We start from the raw sequence: 27,288 nt of genomic DNA, 5'->3' as shown, positions 1-27,288 counted from the left end.
CTGGTGTGGCTTGCTCCCATGCTTGGCACGTCGCCTTGTTCCCCCCATATCGGCGTGTAGGGAACCAGAAGGTTATGACCATTTAATGGGGTGTTGGGGAAGGGTACGTTCAGTCTGACACGGCCTGTCACTTTGGCAAGCACCTGCCTTTTCTCAAATTCAGATATGCGCAAGGCTCTCAAGAGAGACCCCTAGTGTTGCTTCTTCGACACATTGTCTCATTCCCTCCTTTAGGGAACGGAGGTTACAACTGTAACCTAGACGTTATTATAACAAACAAATTTGTTTCATTAAAAACCAGTTGCTCAACTTTCATTAATTTTGGCCCATACTGATCATTTTGAAAATAAGCACCTACTGTATCGTAGTACTTCAGGCCTAATATTGTGCTAATCAAATCATGGGCATTTCTACATTGAATATACACCAAAATGCATGATATGTAATTTTGTACCTGAATAGATTTGCTTTGACAAAAAAATTAGAAGAGAAAAAGAGAGAAGTTTACGATGTAGTATCAGCCAAAGATCCACTCTTATTCCTCACGGCTGCAGATTAGCATTTTTTTTTTATCCGAACGATTGGATATCTGTGATGGTACAGCTCGCTGTACATTATCGATTTGGCAAGTGTGACCTCAAATGTACGTTTTCATGTATTGACTGAACTGCAAAACAGAAAGTCAGACAATTATATCTGCATAGGCACTTCAAGGATTACTACAGAAGATTCTTCTGATGATGATTTTCTCAGGAGAAAATCCTACGATACGGACACAGATGGCAGTGCGGTAGCACGCAGCGGCCACTCCGGATCCACAATGGTGCTATTTTTGTTAAAAAAAAGCCCGACTTTTGGTCGGCGCTGCACTGCACCTGTTCATTGTCAGAAATTAGTTGTACTGTCCCGTACTTTTTGCACATGTTTGCACGTGCACTTTATATAGGTATACATAGGTATTTTATATAGGTATTTTATTTCTTTGTGTAGTCTCATGTGGTCCTGTATTGGTCCTTTTGTTGTTTTTATGTAGCACCATGGTCCTGGAGGAACGTTGTCTCATTTTGCTGTGTACTGTACTAACTGTATATGGTTGAAACGACAATAAAAACCACTTGACTTGACTTGACAGATTATGAAAACTACAACATATCAGTCTCAAAGTCTGAGTCTGTAATGGCCAAGATGTGTGAATTGTTTGAAACAAACCTCTTGTTCTACTGCTCTGACGTGAATGTATTAAGAAAACTTTTCTCAGTTTTGGAGTCACAGAGGCCAACATGTAACACTGTCCCATCTACTGCAATGTTTATGTCTCAAGACAACATTTCTACTCCCTTCTTGTGGCTTGTTCCCCGAATTTAATCTAATTAAAATATATTTAAATGTTTAAGTAAAGTTTTATTCTATCAAGTATGAATTAATGTTAAAAATAAATGCACTAACACCTGTCATTTAACAAACTTTTTATTTACAAAGTATTTGAAGCACACTTCATACAACTAGGCTACTATTCAAAACGATCTGTATCACACAGCAACAATAAATACAAAGTAAATTAAAACAAATATTTAATTACATTTAAATAACTTTAAATCTACTAAGTATAAATTAATGTTAAATCAAACGCTCTTACAATGATTAAAGTTTTTAAAGCACAAACACTTTACACGAGTAGGCTACTTAACACCAACAATATATATCACATAGCATTAAAAATGCAAAGTAAGATTTATACACATTTAATAAAATTGTAATAGTTTAATTATACATATAAAATACATGTTAAAACAAACATGCTTACATCAAACTATCATGTATAAAACTTGTGAATGTATGTTTTATATGTTTTTTAAAGCTCAAACTCATTATGATTGATTCATTTTATTTTTTAACATGTACACCATGAAAACATGATTATCAATTCAAAAGTTGAGATACAGCAAAGTATTTTAAAGTGTAGAAGGTTAATTGGCTGTTCACTGAAGGAGTCTGGAGGCAGCGAATTTGCAACGTGAGTATGTTTTATTACTCTACAACATTATTAATAAAACATAAACAAAAAAGGCACTCAGTGGCCAAGTAGTCTCACACACACAAACGAGTAAAGGCTTCTATCAAGCAACACAGTAACAGTCTCTCTCTCTCTGGTCTCGCTCTCACTCTGATGCCTCATGCACCTTTTTATGTCTCCCTCCACCATCACTACAACCAGAAACAGGTGTTAGAGATAATGACAACCCAGGTGACGAGCCTTACTGCTCTCTCTCTCTCCCGCTGTCAGACATATGACCACACCCCCATCACCACATATCCCCACCACCGACTCAGGCCAGGGCAACATCTGGCCTGCCAGATGGATCCCAAATTGTTGTAAACCAAACAGTGTGGAAAATAATTTTTTTCTTGTGAGATTGGAGTTAAAGGGATCTGCCAATAACCCTTTGTTAGTGCAGTGTTGAATAAAATTGAGCCGTGCCCAACCGATCGAGCAATTCGTCAATCCGAGGCATTGGGTACGCTTCGAATTTGGACACCGCGTTCACTTTGCGATAGTCTACACAGAACCGGACCATCCCGTCGCTCTTAGGTACCAGAACCACTGGGCTGGCCCAATCGCTGTGCAATTCTTCTAATATGCCCATATAAAGCATCGCCTCTAATTCTTCCTTAACAACCTTTTGTTTGTGTTCAGGAAGGGGATAGGGGTGGCTACAAACCACCAAACCCGGGGTTGTCTCAATGTGGTGCTCTATGAGGTTTGTTCAACTGGGGAGATACTAGAACTTGACTGCAAATTCCGATTGCATCTTGGCCACGTCTGTGAGCTGTGACGGTTAGAGGTGGTCTCCACATGGGACCGGGGTGGATTAATTTGGTTTGAGAGTCACCTCCAACCCGAGCTTCACCCTCTCGGGAACTACGGTTGCTAAGGCCACAGAAACCACCTCCCTCCATGATTTTAGGATGTTGAGATGGTAAACTTGATGTGCTCTGCCCCTATCCATTTATTAACCTCATAATTGAGATCTCAGACTCACTCTGTGCCCGCAAATGGCCCTTGTAACTTGGTGAGTAATTTAGAGCTTGAGGTGGCCAGTAGTACAAGCACTTTACCTCCCTGTGTGAATTCCCGTAGTCGAGTGCCCCTGTCATACAGCCGGCTTTAACGTTCCTGAGCTTGTAGAAAATTCTCCTGTGTTAATCAACCCAAAGTGTGGAGTTTTGCTCTAAGATCAAGAATGTACTGAATTTAATTTGTACTGTTTGAAGGTCCCTCCTCCCAAGCTTCCCAAATGGCAAAGAGTGTACAGCAGCTCGAACGGGGAAAAAACCCTTTGGAGGCTTGCGGGACCTCTCGCACTGCAAATAACAGGGGTTCGAGCCACTCATCCGAAGTCCTAGTTTCCTCTTGTATGAATTTGCGAATCATATTTTTTAAGGTTTTATTAAATAGTTCCACAAACCCATCTGTTTGTGGGTGATAAATGCTGGTGTGAATCGATTTAATAACTAACAATTTGTATAGTTTTCATTGTGTTCGTGACATAAAGTTAGTGCCTTGATCAGTGAGGATTTCTTTTGGAATCTCCACTCGGGAGATTATTCTGAAGAGTGTCTCTACAACACTACATGGTGAGAAGGGCACTGCTTCTGGATATTGCATTGCACAGTCCACCAGAACTAATACAAAGTGATGCCCGTGTGCGGTGCGTTCTAATGGCCTGACCAGGTCCATGCCAATTCTCTCGAAGGGGACCTCGATCAGCATCAGAGCATCAAATAACGCTTTTGGGGTGGCTGGTGGATTCACCAACTGCCATTCATGGCATGCCGCACATTATTTGCTAATGTCCCCTTGAATGCCCAGCCAAAAAATTAGGCCATTTTTCGGTTCAGTGTTTTCTTGTGACGAAATGGCCAGCCACTGGATTATAGTGAGCCACCTGGAAGAGGGTTTCCTGATGGCACTTCGGTAAATGGGTTGTATTTTCTTTTGTTTAAGTGTCCTGCGTCACTCAATATAACGATCTGTAATAATAAAACAATATGGGTTCATGAGTGTGATGCCAGGCTAGAGCCTGGCATCACTTGGTGATGACTCTCACTTGGTCAAATGCGTGTTTGGGGGACTCGTCATGTGACTGCTCCGGAGGGAAATCCCCCACAGCGAACCCCCTGAGTATGGAAATTCCCTCTCTTATGTAATCTTGACACAGAGCAGACATAGACAGCCATGGCATCACCTCTCCAGCCATAGCATTGCACGTTACATACCAAGATAACATTTTACAGGATCCATCCACACATATTTCCTTTAATACATTCGTAAAATCAGGCCAATTTGTTCCCAAAATCAGAGGAATGGGTGAGGCTGGAATTAACCGCAGCCTCTACTCTATACATTTTTCCCCTGAATAGTATCTCAATGGTAACCAATGGATACATGTGAATATCCCCAAGCACACACCACACCCTCACCCATTTATCCATGCGCATTGCCCCATCTTGCACCAAGCATTGGTGAATAGAGGTTTGAGAACAGGCTGAATCCACCAAAGCTTGGTATGTATCCCCTTTTAAACTCACCAGTATACGATACGTCCCCGGCCGTGGCGCGCCAGGGATCCGGATTAGTGTTGCCATCTTCATCGCCGAGCACTGATCCTGGAGGTGCCCGGTTTCCCCATAGCCCCAACAGACAGGCTCAGGCTTCACTACCTCACTCGTGGGGGTGGTCCTTTCAACCTGGGGAGGAGAGCGGAGAGAGACAGGAGAAGTAGGGGACACAGACATGGGGAAGGACCCCCTCTATCGGGGAAGGGGTTTAGGTGGGGCTCCTCCCCACATCCGGGTAGTCGGAACAGGACAGAAAGGGGAGGGGGGTTTAGAGGGGAGAGAGAGAGAGAGAGAGAGAGAGAGAGACAGAGAGAGAGAAGGAAAAGCTTCTGCCATCCCTTGAGGAAGCTGGGAGATGAACTGTGTGTTTGTATGTGTGCATGGTCAAAATGCCTGTTACGGTGAGATAAGGAAAAACTATGTTAACCTGGTCCATCCAGATTAATTAAACACCAACTATTTCATAAAATGTATGGACTTGTAACTTGTAAACACACCCAACGATTCAATGATTTAAAACCGTCAATTGTACACAATGTGCACTGAACTATGGAAATGGACAAAAAGTGGATTTTGATCGTGTTTTTGAATAGTGATAAAAGTCCATTGATTTTTGCTAGTGCAACTTCCAGTAGTATTTTAAAATATACTTTACATAATTGAGTCCTCACAAGTGTAAAATGTAATCATAAAGTGTATTATAATCCTATTTTCTTCAAAGGATTACACCATATGCATCTGTGCCTAAAACTACTCCTGGAGTTGATAGATGTGTTAACTACTCCTGTAATGTGTTAACATTAGATCTGTGAACCACAGTATTTGTGACAGAGCATGGCCTGTCTGTATGTGTGTGTGACACTGGCGACTTAACAGAGCATGTGCAGTTTTAAGCATTACAATTTGGGTTATAAGGCTATTTGTGAAATTAACAGATATTTGAATTAAGGAAAACCACTAAACTCAACTGTTTATGCTAATGCATGTGTCATGTAACCTTCACATATTTACTCTATTTTACAAAATAACATTGTCTGACTGATGCATTCAAAAATATATATTTTTTATTAAATTTACGATTAGTCTCATACACTGAATGAATGAGAAGGACAAAGTACATAACATCCAGATCAGCTTCAAATCGAGAACCACAGCAGATCAGTATGCAATGTATGCTTATCATAAATTGTGGTGTTATTTAATAACATAACTTTTCTTACTAATTTAAGACATTGAATTTGGTTTAATAGGTTTAATTATAGCTGAATATAAAACTTGTTTGAATTTAAACTACCAGTTTTACAAAAGTTCACATTTGTATTATTTATTTCATAGTTGTACTGTGTTAGAGGGGTTACCCTTCCTCTCTGTTTATGCCCAAATAGATACATATGCCGTGCATTTGAGTGAGTTTTACATCTACTTGTGCTCTCTAATTAAGTGTGACCATTTATTTTACAGCGTTAAAGGAAAATGATAAGTGCTTACCTTAAAACATTATTATTCATGTTATTGGATCTATAATTATTTTACTGTTTTCATCACTAACTACAGAATACATACTTGACAGGTTTTATGTTTTGTGCTTCTACCCCAAAATGATGTCTCTGCCATTTGAAATAATATGAATACAACAGTGAATAATCACTTATTCAATATTATCACGGCTGTGCTAAAATCACGTTTTCTGTTTTTATTGTTGTTTCAGTTTCTAGACTAAAGAGTGATTATTATAAGAAATATCTGTAATTATTTGAGATATTTCATTGTATTGTTGTATGACTGTCCTCCTGGTATAGTGACTTTGTCATTTTAATGAAATTGTACATGTATAACAATTTAAAAATTAAAGTCTGTGTATTGTTTGCAACTGTAAATGAAAATTAGGAAGTAAAAAAAAAAGGCAAAAACCAAAAAGATTAAAAATGTCATAACTTCATTAAACCAGGATGTACATTAGTTGGTCGTGTCTGCAAGTTTAAATACATATTTTCTGTGGAATAAGCTTTATGTTTTAGTGTTTGCTGTCCAGAAGGAGTGAATGCTGGCGGTGTTAAACATATTTTGAGTGGTCAGCCTTATCTCTAATTTTAGGACCAGAAGACTAAGGTGGATGTGTGTGTGTGTGTGCGTGTGTGTGTGGCTGTGGGCAGGTTTGGGGGGTTTATGAGGACTTTTTTTAGGTTACAAACTGGTAATTACAAGGGTATTATGCCATAAATATGGTTTATAAGGACATTTCTAGTGTCCCCATAATCCAAATGTGGTTTTTATTAACTCTTTCCCCGCCAGCGTTTTTAAAAAAAAGTTGCCAGCCACCGCCAGGGTTTTTGACGATTTTCGCTAAACTTTAATGGCCCGCAGAATATTTTCTTCCATGAATATATGAAGATGCTATATATCACAATAAAGATCTGAGCCTCTGCTTTTAGGTGATTTTATTTTATCTTCTTTTGTTCTTTTTTTATTGCGACTTGAACAGAGGTCGGTTTTGTCAAAAAACAACATTTCAGACAAAAAGCTGATAAAAAGGCATGTTTATGTCTGATATTTTGAGCTTCTCAATACTCCACTTCTTCATGTTTGAGAGGATCGCAGTCTGTTTCTTTGATCAAAGAGTTGCGTACTCTTTCAAAACATGCGGAGGGGTCTTCCTTACCGTATAACACCTAAAACACGGAAACCCGGAAAATTCCGTGTTTGGCGGGAAGCGTTTTTTCATAAAACACGGAAAATTCCGTGTTTTGCGGGGAAAGAGTTAATGAACACAATGGTGAGGGTAAACAGACATGAGCAAATAAAACAACCACGGTGGGTAAAACGAAACTAAAACAGGGAGACATCAAAGGAACACGGAACGGATAAACCTGGCAAGACGGGGAGCAGAGCGAACATCAAGACAGCAGAATACACTCGGGAACAAACATGAAACGGTAACGATCGACAACGGAGAGAGGAAACGACAGGGTTTAAGTAGACAGATACAGTGATAACAAAACAAGCGACAGGTGCAGACAATAACGCTGTGACAGCGGTGATGAGGAGTGAGGAAGAAGGGAAGTGTAGTTTTTAACAGAGACAGTGAAACACAGGCGGACAACAAGGAAGAAATGACAGGGAGCGTGTTAGGTGAAACAGAAAACACGGGACGGATAACAAGGAAGGGCGACATGGAACGTGACTGGCGAGGGTGAAACAGAAAACACGGGACGGACCACATGGAGACGTGACAATAGAAACAGAGAACACAGTGAGGACAACAGGGAATCGTGACAGAATCCCCCTCAAAAGGGCCGGATTCCAGACGGACTTAATAAACAGAAGGGAAAAACAGCAGGGATAAACAAATGTTCAAGGCGAGAGGGGCTAGACAAGGGGAAAAACAGACGGACCAAAGGGGGCACAAGGGACACGGAGACAGTCCAAGGAAGTTCAAGGGACATGGGGACAGACCACGGGGGCAAATAGGCAGTCCACAGGGGCACAAAGGGCAGACGGGCAGACCAGGGAGGCCGAGAGGGCAGGTAAGCAGTCTCTGGGGGTGTGTGCAGGGAACCAGGTCGGGTGGCCTGGGGAACGTCCCCCGGGTAGGGACAGGTTTCGAGGGCCTGGGAGCTGGCCACTGGGCAAGGGCCGTGTCAGGGGACCCGGGAGGTGGCCACTGGACCAGGACAGTTCGAGGAGGCCTGGGAGGTGGCCACAAGACAGGGACAGGTCTAGGGGCCCTGGGAGGTGGCCATCAGGACAGGGACAGGTCCAGGAGGCCTGGGAGGCGGCCTCAGGACAGGGACAGGTCTAGGAGGTCTGGGAGATGGCCGCAGAACAGGGGCCGGTTCAGGGGACCTGGGGTGTGGCTCCAGGACAGGGACAGGTTTATGTGACCTAGGAGGTGGCCATAGGGCTAGGGCTGGTTCAAGAGGCCTGGGAGGAAGAGTGGCCACTAGGGGAGCTGGCGGAGCCAAGGAGGACTTCTGAGATGGAGCGGTCGAAGACTTGGGTGGTGGCGCCGAAGGAGGTGCAGGCAAGGCCGCAGGAGACCCTGGGGGCGGAGCTGCAAGAGGCTCTGGAGATGAAGCTGAGGGAGGCTCTGGGGGCTCAGGAGGCGGAGCTGAGGGAGGCTCTGGGGCCTCAGGAGGCTCTGGGGTCTCAAGAGGCAGAGCAGTGAGAGGCTCAGGAGGCAGAGCCGTGGGAGGCTCAGGAGGCAGAGCCGTGGGAGGCCCAGGAGGCAGGGCCGTGGGAGGCTCAGGAGGCAGGGACGTGGGAGGCTCAGGACACAGAGCCGTGGGAGGCCCAGGAGGCAGAGCTGAGGAAGGCGGCGCCGTAGGAGGCTCTAGAGGCGAAGCTCTGGAAGGCTCTGGAGGCAGAGCTGAGGGCGGTGGCGCCGTAGGAGGCTTTGAAGGCGGAGGCCTGGAAGGCTCCGGAGGCGGAGCCGATGGAGGTGGCGCCGTAGGAGGCCCTAGAGGTGGAGGCCTGGAAGGCTCTGGAGGTGAAGCCGTGGGAGGCTCAGGAGGTGGAGCCGAGGAAGGCTCAGGAGGCGGAGCCGAGGGAGGTGGCGCTGTAGGAGGCTCTAGAGGCGGAGTCCTGGAAGGCTCTGGAGGCAGGACCGATGGAGGTGGCGCCGTAGGAGGCTTTAAAGGCAGAGGCCTGGAAGGCTCTGGAGGTGGAGCCGAGGGAGGCTCAGGAGGTGGAGCCGAGGAAGGCTCAGGAGGCGGAGCCGAGGAAGGTGGCGCCGTAGGGGCCCTTAGGGGCGGAGCCGTAGGAGGCCCGGGAGGCGGAGCCGAGGATGGTGGCTCCGTAGGGGCCTTTAGGGGCGGAGCCTTAGGAGGCTCGGGAGGCGGAGCCGTAGGGGGCTCAGAAGGCTCTGGGAGTAGAGCCGTAGGGGGCCCGGGAGGCGGAGCTCTAGAAGGCTCTGGAGTCTCTGGTTGCAGAGCCGAAGGGGGCTCTGGGGGCGGAGCCGAAGGAGGCTCGAGAGGCGGAGCCGTAGGAGGCTCAGGGGGCGGAGCTCTAGAAGGCTCGAGAGACTCGAGAGGTGGAGCCCTGGAAGGCTCGAGTGACTTGAGGGGCGGAGCCCTGGAAGGCCCGAGTGACTTGAGGGGCGGAGCCCTGGATGGCCCGAGAGGCTCAAGGGGTGGAGCCCTGGAAGGCTTGGGAAGCTCAAGAGGCGGAGCTCTGGAAAACTCGAGAGGCGGAGCTCTGGAAAGCTCGAGAGGTGGAGCTCTGGAAAGCTCGAGAGGAGGAGCTCTGGAAAGCTCGAGAGGAGGAGCTCTGGAAAGCTGGAGAGGAGGAGTCCTGGAAGGCTCGGGAAGCAGAGCCCTAGAACGTTCGAGGGGCGCTGGCTGCTGGATGGTCCTAGCCACTGGCGTTGGCCCTGGGACGGTCATGGCCGCTGGTGCTGGCTCTTGGACGGTCATGGCTGCTGGCGCTGGCTCTTGGATGGTCATGGCTACCGGCGCTGGCCCTGGGACGATCGAGGCTACTGGCGTTGGCCCTGGGACGGTCGAGGCTACAGGTGCTGGCTCAGGGACGGTCGAGGCTACAGGCGCTGGCTCAGGGACGGTCGAGGCTACAGGCGCTGGCTCACTGACTTCAGAGGCGACAGGCTCGCTCACAGTGACGTGCGTAGGCGTTGGCTCGCTCACCGTGATATGCATAGGTGCCGGCTCGCTGACCGTGGCTGACGTGGGCACAGGCTCGCTGACCGTGGCTGACGTTGGCCGGAAGGCGGAAGCCCATCTTCTGTTCCTCCTCCGGGCAGACGAAGTGGGCCGTGCAGGCTCACTGACCAAGGCAGGTGTGGGCTCTGGCTCGTAGATCGTGGCCACAGGTTCGCTCACCGTGGCAGGCGTGGGCTCTGGCTCGCAGACCGGGACTGAGCGAGGTGGTTCCTCTGATGCAAACGTCTCCACGATGAGCTCCACGTACTCCTGCCAGGTGTAATCTCCGATTTCCGGCAGATCGCAACATCTGTGTTTCGCTACGCCAATCCTGTATACGGTCTTCAGGAGGTTGTCATCCCAACCGTGTAGCCGGCCATGCAGGAGAAAAAGTGGGAGAACTCACGGATGTTTAGCTCCATGTGCGTCAGTCCCACGAAGAAAGCCGCTGGATCCATTGTGGTCGATCGTTCTGTCACAGTTGAAGAATGGGAAGACAAGAGGTGCGGATCCAAATGCGGTTTTTATTAATGAACACAATGGTGAGGGTAAACAGACATGAGCAAATAAAACAACCACGGTGGGTAAAACGAAACTAAAACAGGGAGACATCAAAGGAACACGGAACGGATAAACCTGGCAAGACGGGGAGCAGAGCGAACATCAAGACAGCAGCATACACTCGGGAACAAACATGAAACGGTAACGACAACGGAGAGAGGAAACGACGGGGTTTAAGTAGACAGACACAGTGATAACAAACAAGCGACAGGTGCAGACAATAACGCTGTGACAGTGGTGATGAGGAGTGAGGAAGAAGGGAAGTGTAGTTTTTAACAGAGACAGTGAAACACAGGCGGACAACAAGGAAGAAATGACAGGGAGCGTGTTAGGTGAAACAGAAAACACGGGACGGATAACAAGGAATGGCGACATGGAACGTGACTGGCGAGGGTGAAACAGAAAACACGGGACGGACCACATGGAGACGTGACAAGAGAAACAGAGAACACAGTGAGGACAACGGGGAATCGTGACACTAAGCAATGTTTTTTTTAAATGTAAAAATGCATAACGTTTTTTGTGAGGTTTAGGTTCAAGGGTAGGTTTGGGGGACAGAATCTTTAGTTCGTGCAGTATAAAAATCATAATGTCTATAGAGAGTCCTTATAAGGATAGCCGCATCAATATATTTACACCTAAGTTATTTAAATCTATTACATTTATCATTTGTTTTAATTTACTTTGTATTTATTGTTGCTGTGAGATACAGATTGTTTTGTTTAGTAGCCTAGTCAGATGAAGTGTGCTTTAAAAACTTTGTAAATAAAGAGTATAAAAATAGAGTTTGTTAAACAGGTGTTAGTGCATTTGTTTTAACATTAATTCATACTTGATAGAATTAAACTTTAATCAAAATTGTATTTAATTAAAAATGTGTTTAAATTCAGGCAACGAGCCATGAGTATTGCTTGCTGGAGTGTGGTGAGTAGAAACATTGTCTTGTCATATAGAAAAAATGCTAATCTGCAGCCTTGAGGAATAAGAGTGTATCTTTGGCTGATACTCCATCATCAACTTCTCTAGTGTAGATCTTGACGGAATGTGTTGTTTCATTAAACTCAAACCCAACTCTCTCATGGGATGAGGGGAGCTCACGCTTCCCAATGTTCAACGTTAACTCTGTCACACTGGTTCCATTCTTGCGCTTTGGGGCTAAAGCCAACCATTCAGGTAATTCAATTTTCATGCTCACTGGCTAAACATCCATTTCTGCAACGTTCAGAATATTTTCTGAATATGGTGACTTATTCAGACTTAAGAAAAACACACACCTTTTAAACCACTCACTTGACAATAATGTTACAAAACCTATGGTGGGTCTTACAACTAATACAGGCTATTTTTAGTAAATCAGTCAAACAACTCACAAGTCTCAAACTCTTCAGTCAAACGGCTCAAAAGTAACAAAATAATCATTAATGGATTTGTTAAGTGTAATTGTAATCAGAAGCAGAATCGTTACATTTCAAATGATTCCATCCCTGTTTCCCAAACTACTAGACAAACTCATTTTGGAGAGCTATTGTAGATGCCCATGTGCTTCAGCCACTATTTTAATCAAGAGCCAGGGTTTTTCTACTATTCAAGTGGTTTCATCTGGAATCACAGACCTCCTTCAACCATGATTCCAATCAGAGCCAGCTGGATATTTACTGCATTTCCATCAAAACTGTGAGAACTGATGCATGGTCTTCCCTCTCAGGTTTCATGATCATTATTGATGAGGTTCCATGCTGAATTGTTCTTGTAATCTGCCATATTTCCGACCCTGATAATGAAGACTTGTCATTTTAAATCTGCCTATCCCACGGAACTGCTTCAATCACGGGCAGATTAGCACTGATGATCTTCGCACATGGGTGTTTCTGAGCCGATTAAATGGTTAAATGAGTTCAGAGTCTTGAGCTGGAGAGGAAAAATCTGGCTTTCTTCTATGCATGGGAGATGGCATGGGAAATATTGTTTTCAAAATGTGGAAGTTTGACAGTGCAGTTACACCGTCACCATAAGTTAATGCACTTGGTCAGGTGTGTGCTTTTGCAATGTTATACATGTGATCAGATTCAATCTAACTGCTTCTTAGCCATAGAAAGTATTTCCAGTGTTATTCTCAGGTCAGCTGTTACTTTTGGGCTTATGAAATGTCAGTATTAGTGTATTATTGTCACAGATGTCTTTAATAATTTCCACATTTTTGTCACCCACAATCTTATCACTCAATTGTGAGCATTATAAAATCAATGTTTTTAAAGTGATTGAAATTCACTCAAAAATCAATAAACAAAATTTGTTAATATACACACATATATGCATATGGATATATTGCACTATACACTTATCAGCCATAATTCCTGCCTAACATTGTGTTGGTCCCCGTTGTGCCGCCAGAGAAGAAGATGATATGAGATGAGATGATATTCTTCTCACCACAATTGTACAGAATGGTTATCGTAGTTACCGTAGACTTTGTCAGTTCGAACCAGTCTGTCCATTCTATGTTGTCCTCTCTCATCAACAAGGCATTTCCATCTACAGAACTGTCCTTCACTGGATGTTTTTTGTTTCTGGCACCATTCTGAGTCAATTCTAGACACTGTTGTGTCTGAAAATTCCAGGACATCAGCAGAAATACTCAAACCAGCCCATCTGACACCAACTATCATCCATGCAATTATCTAATCAGCCAATCGTGTGGCAACAGTGTAGTGCATATAATCATGCAGATACAGGTTATCTCTGGTTTGGACCGTGGCATGATTGTTGGTGCCAGATGGGCTGTTTTGAGAATTTCTGTAGCTGCCAGTATAGTTGACACTGTTTTGGTGACACGAGGGGGACATACACAATATTAGGCAGGTGATTTTAATGTTGTGGCTGATCGGTGTATACATACTAGGCATGTTGCTTGAAGGCACATGACTCCACATTTTGCGGATGTTGGAATACTACTATTTTATTTTTTTAAAGAACAACGCTGTCACACAATTTTATTTCACTAAATATTAGTGTGATAGACTTTAAACTAATTGCTTCTCTCTTTCAATCAGGACTGTCCTCCAGAGTCGGGTGACTTCAGGGCTCAACAATGCTCCGCCCACAATGATATAAAGTACCAGGGACAAACCTATGAGTGGATACCGGTGACATATGACCCTATTTCACCCTGCGCCCTCAGATGCCAAACTCGGGGAAAAAGCCTGGTAGTGGAACTGGCACCCAAAGTTTTGGATGGCACCCGGTGTAAAGCAGATTCACTGGATATGTGCATCAGTGGCATCTGTCAGGTAAAGTCATTGACTGCTTCAATAAAAGTGGTGAAACACATTGCACTGTGCATATACCCCCCATATTTTCCTGTTATCTCACTACTTTTGCTGTCAATAAGGCACCTTTCAAGTGGAGTCCAACTTCTCCGTAATTTGGAGTTGCGAGAAAACCTAGCGGTCCTTGGTTTTTTTCTTTCTTATTTATTTACTTGTCCATTGAACTGCAATATCAATTTTTTCCCAAAATAAAGGGGAATCTGGCATCCTCACAGTGAAAGAGAGCATTGTGTAGAAAGGGGAGTATCCAGAAAAGGATCCAGGACATGGGCGGGGTCCGGCGACCACACGTGCTCTTTTCCATGGTCCATGGCATGAGGGTAGTCAGCTCCAAAGTGTGAGTTTGTGCGTTGTGTTGTAAATTGCTTTCTGACATATTCCAGAATGCAACAACGGGTCAAGTTTGCGAAGCTACATGGTCATGTGTTTGCATATTTGTGTAGAGTATGTTTCACGCCTAATGGTACAGACATTCAAAGGTAACTCTGTCTGTTTGCTTAATGAAAATTAATTAATTATTTATTTTATACCTTGCATGATAAAATTGGGTTGTGTAGAAGTTATGCAGGTGTACTTAGTTATGCCTGTTCACACAGAACTTGTCAGGTCTTCAGTTGTTGATTTGTTTAGGCTATTTCTGTATTTTGTTTCTGGCTTGAATGCATAAGATGTGGTAATAACAGCTGCCTAACTCAGAAGCTGGAGCTTACTAGATGCACTTGAAGCCAGAATGAGATCCAAAAAAGCAGAAAACCATAAGTTCTATGTATAGAATGATCTTTATAGCCAAGTATGCTCACATACACAAGGAATTTTGTTGGTGATAGAAGAAACAAGCAAGTGCACACAGAACAGTACACTGAGACTCAGAATATAAAACAAGGTAAGAGTAAATAGATAAACAAAAAAATAGGACATATAACATAGAATGGCGTATGTACATGTGCAAGTGGTAATATATGTGCAAGGTAGGTGTATGCACAGTTGTTGAATTAAATATGAGTGAATTTACATATATACATGACATATTTATACATTATTGCACTATGGGGAGTCCTGAAGACAGTTTAATTGTTTATGTGGTAAATGGCCTGAGGGTAAAAACTGTTCTTGTGACTGGTTGTCCTGGCACTGAATGCTCTGTAGCGCTGGTCAGATGGTAACAGTTCAAAAAGGGAATGGGTGTGTGGGGCCCAGAGATATTCTACCTGCACTTTTCCTCCCTCTGGAGACGTACAAGTGTTGTAGGGTGGGCAGGGGGGCACCAATAATCCTCTCAGCAGTCCTGACTGTCCATTGTAGTATCCTTCTCTCTGATTTGGTGGCTGAACCAAACCAGACAGTTATATATGTTCACAGGACAGACTCAATGAGTCAGTAGCTCCTGTGGCTGGTTGAATTTCCTCAGCTGGTGAAGGAAGTACAACCTCTGCTGAGCCACTTCAGGTCTTGAGAGATGGTAGAGCCCAGGAACCTGAATGACACCACTGCTGCCACAGTGCTGTTCAGGATGGTGGGGGTGGGGGTGGTGTGGTGTATGGGGAGATTTCTCCTGAAGTCCACAATCATCTCTACTGTTTTGATCGTGTTCAGCTCAGGGTTTTTGTGACCGCACCAGACTGTATGCAGACTTGTCACCATCACGGATGAGGCCAATGACCGTGGTGTCGTCTGAAAACTTCAGGAGCTTGACAGAGGGGTCCTTTGCAGTGCAGTCATTCGTGTATAAGGAGAAGAGCAGTGGAGAGAGAACACATCCCTGAGGAGCACCAGTGCTAATAGTGAGGGTCTCAGATGTGATGATTTTCCCCAGTCTCACTTGCTGCTGCCTGTCAGGAAGCTGTCTGTCAGAAAGCTGTTGATCCACTGACAGTTTGTGGTTGCCACAGAGAGCTGTGCCAATTTGGTTGAGTGAAGATCAGGCATGATGGTTTTGAAGACTGAACTTAAGTCCACAAATAGGATCTTTGCAAAAGTCCCAGATCTGTTGAGGTGTTGTTAAGATATAATGTAGTCCCATGTTGACAACATCATCCACAGACCTGTTTGTTCAGTAAGCAAACTGAAGAAGGTCCAATGATGTCCTTCAAATAGGCCAAAACCAGCCTCTCAAATGACTTCATGACCACGGATGTGAGAGCGACAGGTCTGTAGTCATTAAGTCCTGTTATTTGGATTTTTTTGGTGACCAGAATGTTGGTGGAACGTTTGAATGGGCAGGAGACTTCACACAGCTCCAGTGATCTATTGAAGATCTGTGTAAAGATAGGGGCCAGATTGTCAGTGCCAGAGTATGTGAGCGGAGTGGCAAGATTTTGCCTGGAGCGAGGAGCCGGCTTTTAAGAAATTGGAGCGCCATTGTTTTCTCTCGCTCCAAGAGCGCTGCACTAATGCTCCATCATGGGCAAAGTTATATTTCGAAAGAAAATAAACTATGAACGACACGAAGAACGATATGAGGGTGAGTAAATATTAATTTTTTTAACTATCCCTTTAGCAAAGCACTCATACTTTATTCAGTAGATGTGACTCAATTTATCAGGTTGCTTTCCATTACCTACAGCAAAGAAATGCAGTATTCAAATTTGACCAGTTGCATTTATCAATATTCAGTGCAGCACCCCATAGTAACTGAATTCTTGAATGTTTGTCAAAACTTCTCTTGTAAGGCATTGCACCTAATTTGACCTCAGCCCCCGTGAGTATTTGGAAAATTGCCTTAATTGAAGCTTGTCTGTTTACTTGTGCTTGTTTTACAGAGCTACTGGGTTAAGTCATTGTCATTTGTTTTCTATGGCTGCTTTTCCCTTGACTTGTTAGTGTAAACAGAATTTTACATTGAAACTAGACCGCTTTTCTGGTGCAGATGGCAGATAGCCAATGGCAGATTGGGTAACTCTTGAGGGGCGCTGTGAGGGAATTGTGCGCAAGAGATAAAAACAAATATCTCTCCTCTCTCTCTCGCACTGATGCTCTGTGTTGGCCTTTCCCTCTCTTTTTTTAAATGTTTTGTTCATTTGGCACAATCACCATTACGGTGTGTAGGTGCTACATTTTTTTGGTTTCCCTCCCCTTGTCCCCTCCCTCATCCAGGTAGACGGGGATGATCTGCTGGCAGATGGGGCAGAAGGCATGCACCTCCCCAGGGAAAGAGAGGGGGGGTGTACATCATGCTGGGGGTTCCCCGGCCTGAGCGAACGAGGGAGGAATGAGGCAGGCCGAAGGGGGGTGCCGGGTCGTGATTCCGCACACCCGGCCCCTAATCAGGCTAATCAAGCATCAGAGAGGGATAAAGGCCGACTGGAGACTGCAGTGGGATAGCGAGAGAGATTTACTGACAGCTGTCCGACACCTGTGTGTTTGTCCAATGCAACCAACGTTATCTTTACTTTGCATGTTTTAAAGCATTCCATTTGCATGTTGGTTAGTGAGCTTACATTAAATGATTCAGCAGCCCACACATGTGTTCTCTGAGTCATTCAGATTAAATCAAGAACCGTTTCAGACCGTTTTGCTCTAACGCGTGACTAATTCATTGTACAGAACCGATTCAGATGAGCGATTCATTTGTGAATCAGACATCTTTAGTTCTGATTCAAAACAGGCAATAGTAAACACTGGGTGCAAGCATGATGTTTTGTCAAAGCTACGCCACTACATATTCAAAATGATAGCTTTGCTACTTGTTATGAACAGAAGGCAGCGAAGGCAGACGAGGAGACTGGATCTAAACGCGAGGCTTACTTTATTTAACAAAATCAAAACAAACAAAGGAAAACCCTCAATGGGGAAATAAACACAACACTGAGAATACGGGCAGGGAAAACACACCGGGCTAACAACGTTCAACGAAAGACAAGGACTGAACTAAAAACCAGGATATAAATACACAGGATATAAAAGGACAGGATGATTACAAATGATACACAGGTGAGAACAATGAACAAAATGGCAGTGATGATGACAGGTGGATACTGGGAAGTGTAGTTCTTTTAAATAATAGACTAGTGAGACAGTGGAGCTAAACAAGGGTCAAAAGTGAAAACTACGGAAAACAAAAGGGACAAAAATGGAAACCAAAGGGGCAACGGTAAAACAAGACAAGGTAACCCTAACATAGCCCCCCCTCAAGGATCGGATTCCAGACGGTCAACAGTGACAAAACAAAAAACAGGAAGAACAAATGTCCATTGACTGGGGGGGGGGAGCTTGTGGTGGGCAGACAGACCAAGGGGAGAAACGAAGGGCAAACAGGCAGTCCAGGGGGCAACAAGGGGCAGACAGACAGTCCAGGGGGCAGCGAGGGGCAGACAAGAGGTCCAGGGGGGCACAGAGGGCAGGCAGGAAGTCCAAGGGGGCACAGAGGGCAAGGACAGGTTCAGGTGGTCTGGGAGCTGGCCACAGGGCAAGGGTAGGTTCAGGGGGCCTGGGAGGAGGCCACAGGTCAGGAACAGGGTCAGGGGCCCTGGGAGGAGGCCACAGGACAGGGGCCGGGTCAGGAGGCCTGGGAGGAGGCCACAGGACAGGGGCTGGGTCAGGAGACCTGGAAGGCTGTGGGTTGGTCGAGGCTATTGGCGCTGGCTCTGGGACGGTCGAGGCTACAGGCGCTGGCTCTGGGACGGTCGAGGCCACAGGCGCTGGCTCTGGGACGGTCGAGGCCACAGGCGCTGGCTCTGGGACGGTCGAGGCCACAGGCGCTGGCTCTGGGACGGTCGAGGCCACAGGCTGGCTCTGGGCGTCGAGCTCACGCGCTGACTGATCGCGTGAGGCGCTGGCTCGCTCACCGTGACAGGCGTGGGCGCTGGCTCGCTCACCGTGACAGGCGTGGGCACAGGCTCGCTGACCGTGGAAGGCGTGGGCACAGGCTCCTTGCAGTAAGCCGCTAGATCCATTTTTGGTCTTTCGTTCTGTTATGAACAGAAGGCAGCGAAGGCAGACGAGGAGACTGGATCTAAACGCAGGCTTACTTTATTTAACAAAATCAAAACAAACACAAAGGAAAACCCTCAATGGGGAAGTAAACACAACACGGGCAGGGAAAACACACCGGGCTAACAACGTTCAACGAAAGACAAGGACTGAACCAAAAACCAGGATATAAATACACAAGGACAGGATGATTACAAATGATACACAGGTGAGAACAATGAACAAAATGGCAGTGATGATGACAGGTGGATACTGGGAGGTGTAGTTCTTTTAAACAATAGACTAGTGAGACAGTGGAGCTAAACAAGGGACAAAAGTGAAAACTACGGAAAACAAAAGGGACAAAAATGGAAACCAAAGGGGCAACGGTAAAACAAGACAAGGTAACCCTAACACTACTGAAAAGCTACTTGATTTATAAACTAGCAATTCAACCACCTCACTACTGAGAAATGTAGTTAAGCTAATTGCTTCGCTATTTGCAGTGAAGCAAACAACCACCCAGAACACCTTAAAAACCACCTACCAACACCCTAGTAACTGCATAGCAACACCCTGACAACTGCAAAAAAAAACTTGATTACTTCCTGGTTTCAAGGCAGGATCTTAACCTGGGTCTCCAAGGCTCCTGATGCAACGTGCTTGCTGTGGCCGATCTTAACTCTCAGTAAAAACATGACGTGTGATCATGTTGGGACAAGCACTACTCAAGTTCATATATAAAATCTTGGATGTAGTACTGTTCAAAAGAACTACAGAGAAAGGATTGATTTGATATGCATCTGTAAAGTGAGCTTTGCAAGACAAAAATGAGCCCTGCAATACAAGGTTGGACACGGTGACAGTGATGACGTTGACACTCGCCACCCCACCTTTCCTCTCCAATCACTTCTTTTCGTTCCCTTGTTCTATCTTTCTGGTCTCGTCCGCATTTGTTTCATATCCTGTCCATCGTCCGCCCCTTTGCCCTATTATATTCCCCACAGTACTCCCTTTCCCTCCTTCCTGTGTGCTTCCTTTCTACCCTTCTCTGAGTGATGGCTCATTCATTTCCAACAGGAAGTTGGCTGTGACAGACAACTGGGCAGCAACGCAAAAGAGGACAACTGTGGCGTTTGCGCTGGAAATGGCTCCACTTGCCAACTGGTCCGAGGCCAGGCGCTGCCCCACGTCTCACCTGAAGAATGTAGGTACATGCATGCTTAGGTACATTTCCCCTTTACTATTTGTGAAACACTGTTGGTTTGAATTTTGGCACCTTACTTACCCCCACTCTGAGATTAGTGTTTGGCTGTCCTTAGCTGAAACCTGTCCTGCTTAATGTTAACACTACTGGCCACACACATTTGTTTATATATATATATATATATATATATATATATATATATATATATATATATATTATATACATATATGTATATATATATATATACAAGATTAAAACACTTATATTTTTAAAGATTATTTACTTCAACATGTTGTTCTTAACTCGTGGGCTATATTGTTGCTTTTTCCTCCCGGTAGAACTCAAAAAGTGTTGTTTTGGAGAATGTTCGAATAGCTCTTTTCAGTACACTGTTCAGTACATTTACACTGTCAAGCTCCAAAAAGGACAAGCACACAATAAAGTCATTCAAAGGACTCTATTGCTATATGATAGCTTTGTGTGAGGAAAAAAAAATAATTATTCAATGAAAATCTTCTGTTGAAGTTCTCAAATCTTATTCACATTTGTGCACTTTTAAAAACAACGTCTCAAGATGCATCATTTTAAGGTTTGTTATTTCCCATTGAATTGAAAGTAAACGCAAATTAAATGGTTTTCGACCATTTTGGACAGCCTGATCTTATGAAAATGATGTGACTGTGGCGACATTTTTGCTAAATTGTATTCTGTGTTTCCTTGTGGTGAAATGTCCACCGTGTTGTGCTAAAAGCAAATTAAATGTTCTCCCAAACAGATGAGCAAAATCTTAAATCTTAATTATCTGTAATGTTGAGGTAAATGTGGTCAAAGTTACGTAACAGACAGACTGGTTTCTCTGTTGAGAAATCGTCACCACTCAGGAAGATGAATGAATGAATTCTCCCATGTGAATCGTAGAGGGAAGCATCTTTGAAGAATTCACTGAATTCGCAATTGTATTTTTGTGAGGTTTATCGACATTTCTAAGAACAATTGCAAATAAAATAATGGCATGTTCATTGCTGTTCACGGTAGACACATTAGAACTGCAAATCTAACAACCTTAAAAAAAAGTGCTGACTGACAGCCTAGTTTGTGTTGCCTGCTTGAGGAGCTAATGAGACACAGAAGCATGTTATTGAATATCTCGACCATCAACAAAAGCATAAACATAGGAAAATGTGTATGATACAGTATCTTAGTTTACTATGTTACTCTTTACAAGCTCAGATTACTAAAATGTGCTCAATAAAGACGCCACCCGATTTGATCTTGAAATCACTGTGCGCATTTTCATCCATAAAGTTTAGACTTTAATCTTACTGGCTTCACAGACTCACCATTGCATTGTAATTTTAGACATGTTTATATAAAATATTGCTTTATCCTTGTACTTGTTGGATCTAACAAATACAGTTGAAGTTAGACATTTACATACACCTTTTGCCAAATACATTTAAGCTCAGTTTTTTACAATTCCTGACATTTAATCGTATAAAACGTTCCCCGACTTAGGTCAGCTAGGATCACTACTTTATATTAAGAATGTAAAATGTCAGAATAAAAGAGAATGAATAATTTCAGCTTTTATTTCTTTCGTCACATTCCCTGTGAGTCAGAAGTTTACATGCACTTTGTTAGTATTTGGTATCATTGCCTTTAAATTGGTTAGCTTGGGTCAAACATTTTTGGCAGCCTTCCACAAGCTTCTCGCAATAAGTTGCTGGAATTTTGGCCCATTCCTCCAGACAGAACTTGTGTAACTGAGTCAGGTTTGTAGACCTCCTTGCTCGCACATGCTTTTTCCCACAAATTTTCTTATCAGATTGAGGTCAGGGCTTTTTGATGGCCACTCCAATACCTTGAATTTGTTGTCCTTAAGCCATTTTGCCACTACTTTGGAGGTATGCTTGGGGTCATTGTCCATTTGGAAGACCCATTTGCGACCGAGCTTTAACTTCCTGGCTGATGTCTTGAGATGTTGCATCAAAAAAATCCACATAATTTTCCATTCTCATGATGCCATCTATTATTGTGAAGTGCACCAATCCGTCCTGCAGCAAAACACCCCCACAACATGATGCTGCCACCCCCATGCTTCACAGTTAGGATAGTGTTCTTCAGCTTGCAAGCTGCACCCACTTTCCTTCAAATATAACGATGGTCATTATGGCCATTTTGTTTCATCAGACCAGAGGACATTTCAACAAAAAGTAAGATCTTTGTCCCCATATGCACTTGCAATCTGTAGTCTGGCTTTTTGTGGTGGTTTTGGAGCTGTGGAGTCTTCGTTGCTGAGAGTCTTTCAGGTTATGTGGATATAAGACTTGCTTTACTGTGGATATAGATACTTGTCTACCTGTTTCCTCCAGCATCTTCACAAGGTCCTTTGCTGTTATTCTGGGATTGATTTTGCATTGATTTGAGACAGAATGCATCTCCTTCCTGCATGGAACCAAAGTGTTTATACTTGTGTATTATTGTTTGTACAGATGAACGTGGTATCTTTTATTTTCCCATGATTTCAAGCAAAGAGGCATTGATTTTAAAGGTAGGCCTTAAAATACATCCACAGGTACACCTCCAGTTCAGTATACCTCCTGTCAGAAGCTAATTGGCTAATTGTCAAAAGGCTTGACATCATTTTCTGGAATTTTCCAAGCTGCATAAAGGCACAGTTAACTTAGTGTATGTAAACTTCTGTCTGTAAACAATTGTTGGAAAAATTACTCATGTCGTACACAAAGTAAATGTCATAAACTACTTGCCAAAACTATAGTTTGCTAATTTGAAATCTGTTGAGTGTTTAAAAAAGATTTAACGACTTCAATCTAAGTGTATGTAATTTCTGACTTCAACTTTATAAGTAATTTGTACTGTATCTACTATTTGTAATCCATTAAGTCATTTCATAATCATTATTTGTGCCTTTCCAAATAAAGTATTCAACTTCAGTCACATCCCTACTCCCTACACTAAACCTTAAAGCTACCTACCTGATAGTGTCTTAAAAATCAAATGTGAGATGAAAAACAGATGAGGGTCTTCAAGAATAATGCTCTATCGAGTTTTAAATCAACAAAATGTACCACATTACCCTAAAACTTTTACCTAAACCTAACCAATAGTGTCATAAAAGCAAATGTGTGAAACGCAATTGCTGAAGCAACCACGTAAAATGTGTAAACTTAAAAAATGCTTTTGCTGAAACTGACAAAATTTGTTGTTGTAGTTGTTTGTAGTACCTCTATTTATTGTAGCTGCTTTCCCACACACAGTCCTGGTACATTTCCCTTAGTAACTTTCTAGATGAGAACTCTTAAATGGAACGGCGAACCTGACGAGACCTTCACTCCTGCATTCGCACACACAAAAGTAATCCCTGTAGTCATGTCATCAAGTGTCGACCGTCTTTCTTCTGATGTTGTTTACACGTGCGATTCAATAGCAACAACAGTATCAACAACACTGATGGAGGATGCCAAGATCAGAGCTAGCAGGTCTTTTTTACACAAACTGTTGCTACATTCGAAAATGTAGGCAACTGCTTTGCTGTGTTTTTAAATGAATGGAACTCTTAAGGAAACTGTTCTCAGAACAGTTTGAAAAGCACCTTATTTTCATCCTACCTCCTTATACAGCCTCCGAAAGCATCATTTTCCAATTATTGTATTCAGAGTGAGAGGAGAAATGAGCTGCCTGTTTTAACCTCACAGCACACGCTGAATGTTGAAAATGCATTATAAACCTATTTATCAACACAATCTTTTACAATAAAGGCTTTAATGACTGAACATAAAATATTGTACTACTCACTCACTGACTTAAAAAATATTTCTCACTGCAAGTTAACCATGCAATAACAGGCAAGCAACAATTTCCTCATTTAAATGTATTATAGATTTCATTTACCCACTCTCATTAAACATTTATGCTCGTTATTCCAGACAATGTAAAAACAATGTAGTAATCTAGAAATCATTTTATTTTCTGTAGTCACACAGTACAGATGCGATGGAAGCTCAAAGTGTCTCCCGATTAAGTCATGCAGCAGTTGATCTTACCCCTCACACACAAATGTGAAACAGGTGATAGTCTTTAGTTAATTAGTTGGATTTCTGTTATTTCTGTTAAGGAATTTGGAAAATTAACACAGTCCTCTAAATAGCAGGCTAGCAGCTACAAGTTTGTTTTCTCTTGATGGCCGCCGACTCGCGTTTCTCATTGCTTTGTGTGTCATACAGGCTGCAGCACCTCCCACAGTCCCTCTTCTGAGGGTAGAAGTACCGACCCCAGAGTAGGAGCCAGAAAGTCAGTCTAAAGTACCTCTAAATGGATAAGTGGAACTATTCTGTAGTTCTTCTTGCATGAAAACTATGATAAGTACTAGATCTGGGTAAAAGTACCTAATAATGGCCTTAGTTCCTGTGGTGGTAAAGGGCTGCGATATGTATATGTTGTTTTTGGAACTTGAAGGACAATTTGTTGAATGGAAAAGAGCAGCTCAGAGTTTATGCACAATTTCTGCTTAACCTTTTTCAAATTTTTTGAAACTTGAATTTCACTAAACATTTAACATTATATGTGGAGCTTAGATATAATTTCAACATTTAATTTTAATTTTAGAACATTAGGCCAATGTATTTCAGAAAGTGTTGGCCATGTGATATTGTACATAATTCTACAGTTGTCAATGGGAATGAAAGTCATTGGACTTTCCATTCATTTATGTTGGTGTTTTATGATTATTGTAATACCAAATCAATGAATCCACAAGGCTCAGAAATGCTTGTAAACATTAGACAACTGTAGCCTCTTTTCCACCATCAGGCTGAACAGTTCTTGTTGCAAAACCGTACCATTCTGTGCCGATCCGAGCCAGTTGGCGCAGTTACGGTTTCTTTTTTCACTATGGTGTGGTGAAATAAGGAGAATGTATGTAGCAGATCCGTCTTTTGGCAATGACGTGAGAGGTAAAACTTGGAGCGAGTACACGATGAAAGATGATAGCATGTTCCATATTTTAGGATTGCATTTTCCATATCTATATCAAGAAGATACACTAAACATGCACTGTTTTAAATTTTGTTTTATTTAGTTTTTTAGTAAATTTACCCAAATATTAGCAAACCTGGCAAGCCAGAAACAACTTAGAAATTGGCTTTGGCAAATTGACTCTCGTGAGTTGCCATTTACAAAAGCCATTCAACCACCATGGTTGAGAACGGTTTAGTAAGGTTAACGAACCATGCCGAGAACGGTTTATAATGGTGCCATGCCGAACCGTGCTCATGTGGAAATGCTACTGTAACCATTCCATACCATGCTTAGAACCGTTCTGCCACGATGGCTTATGTGTTACTAAGGCAGTCTTGCATTTCATAAGTTCTGTGGTTTTTGGTTAGTGCAAGTGTTGGCAGCTTTATTTGTCTGCTGAATTTATGTGATTGCCAGCAAACGAATTGTTTGCATTCTATGATTGCAGGTAGATTTATTGATTCCCTTTAAAGCCAATGAGCTAATCTTAGTCCATTTGTGAAAAATAATACACGTTGTGCCATGGCACTTGCTTGTAAATAGCTAGTTGTCAAATATATACAGATAATAACCCAAATACTCAGCTTGTGTTTCTGTCTGCTGGGCAGATATTTGGTATTTAGGCAGGATTTAGGCCATGGTTGAAATCATGTCTGTTTAAAATATAAAATAAAAGAAGAGTGTTTCATGTCAAGGCCACACCCCAAATCAATTAAGACAGCCAGTGTTTACTTCTTCACACAAGACGACTAAATGTTGCCTTTCAGCATGCCAGCTTAAATGTTCTGCTGTGCAAATAGAGTTTTATATTGTTTTTGGTGAGATATTGTATTGTGATTGATGAATGGCTTCCAGTTACTCCAAGGATTTTTCCTCATACCAAAATTCCTTTCTCTCACAGCAAAGTGCTCAGACAACTCTGATGAAGTCTCTGTTCCTAAACCTAGTGAGTTATGTAGACAGCATTGTAAGGCATTGTAGGTGCACTCCAGGCAATAAGGCTGTTCCAAACAGTGGGTAGCACTTCTCAGATAACTTCTTTCGGTCAAATTCTAAATCAGCATGGAGAAAAATTCATTGCAACATGTGCAAAGAATATACAATTATATATATGTGTGTGTTTATAAGATGGCAAAATATGATTAGAATCCATTCAATACAGAAAATAGAGATAAAAAAACATTTAAATCTATTTACAAAATGTAGATTAGTGGACATCTGCGCGTCAGACCCGAGGGTGGCAGCCCAGACAAGTCATCAACATCAGATGCCACTGTGACGCTCTCTGATGCAGCGGCGATTTCGTCATCCAATTCCGGGTGCTCAAGGGAGAATGCCGGCTGGCCGAAAGGTGAGCCGCACTCATCCCGAGCTCGGACGGAAGCAAGCAAGCGTGCCGGGGGGCAGGTGGTTCATAGAGATTTACCCGGCGAAACGAATCGTTTACTAACGTAACCTCGGTTCTCTCTAGATGAGGGAAAGAGTATTGCTAGCTTACGCTACGGGAAAGATTCATCTTTTCTGAGATATTGAAGCCAAAAAATTATCCTTAATTTTGTATCCATTGTCAACGCAGTGCGGCAGCTGCAGCCCTGGAGCGGGCTAGCTAGCGAGCTCATTGGTTGCTCTGCGGCAACTGCTGCAGCCTATGGACGAGCTTGGGCGAACTCGCATCCAATGAGAGGCATCCGCGTGCTCACTGCATCAAAGCCCGCCAAAAAGGGCGTGACTAGAGTGCATATAAGCGTAGTTCGTAGGCTGGAACCCTGGTTTTCATTCAATGAAGCGAAAAATCGCTCGTGGCACGAGCACGGCCGGTTACGCAATACTCGTTCCCTCATCTAGAGAGAACCGAGGTTACGTTAGTAACCGATTCGTTCTCTTACGAGAGGTTCTCTCGTATTGCGTAAGCTAGCTTACGCTACGGGAACCCTTTGTCAACGCCATGCGCGCCAAGCATCCACTGCATGAGCCC

At 43.4% G+C, this 27,288-nt stretch overlaps 1 protein-coding gene across 1 annotated transcript in view; it reads left to right on the top strand.

Annotated features, from left to right (window-relative positions):
- LOC127647230 (ADAMTS-like protein 3) overlaps positions 1-27,288 on the top strand; it is a 295,504-nt gene that overhangs the window by 182,507 nt on the left and 85,709 nt on the right. The window contains exons 6-7 of the mRNA XM_052131370.1: positions 13,886-14,122; positions 20,150-20,276. Of these exons, the coding sequence (XP_051987330.1) occupies positions 13,886-14,122; positions 20,150-20,276 (364 nt within the window). The remainder of the gene's footprint in view (positions 1-13,885; positions 14,123-20,149; positions 20,277-27,288) is intronic.

Source organism: Xyrauchen texanus, chromosome 1 (genome assembly GCF_025860055.1).
Source record: "Xyrauchen texanus isolate HMW12.3.18 chromosome 1, RBS_HiC_50CHRs, whole genome shotgun sequence".
In the NCBI taxonomy this organism is placed as follows: domain Eukaryota; kingdom Metazoa; phylum Chordata; class Actinopteri; order Cypriniformes; family Catostomidae; genus Xyrauchen; species Xyrauchen texanus.
This window is presented reverse-complemented; position numbering and strand designations above follow the sequence as displayed.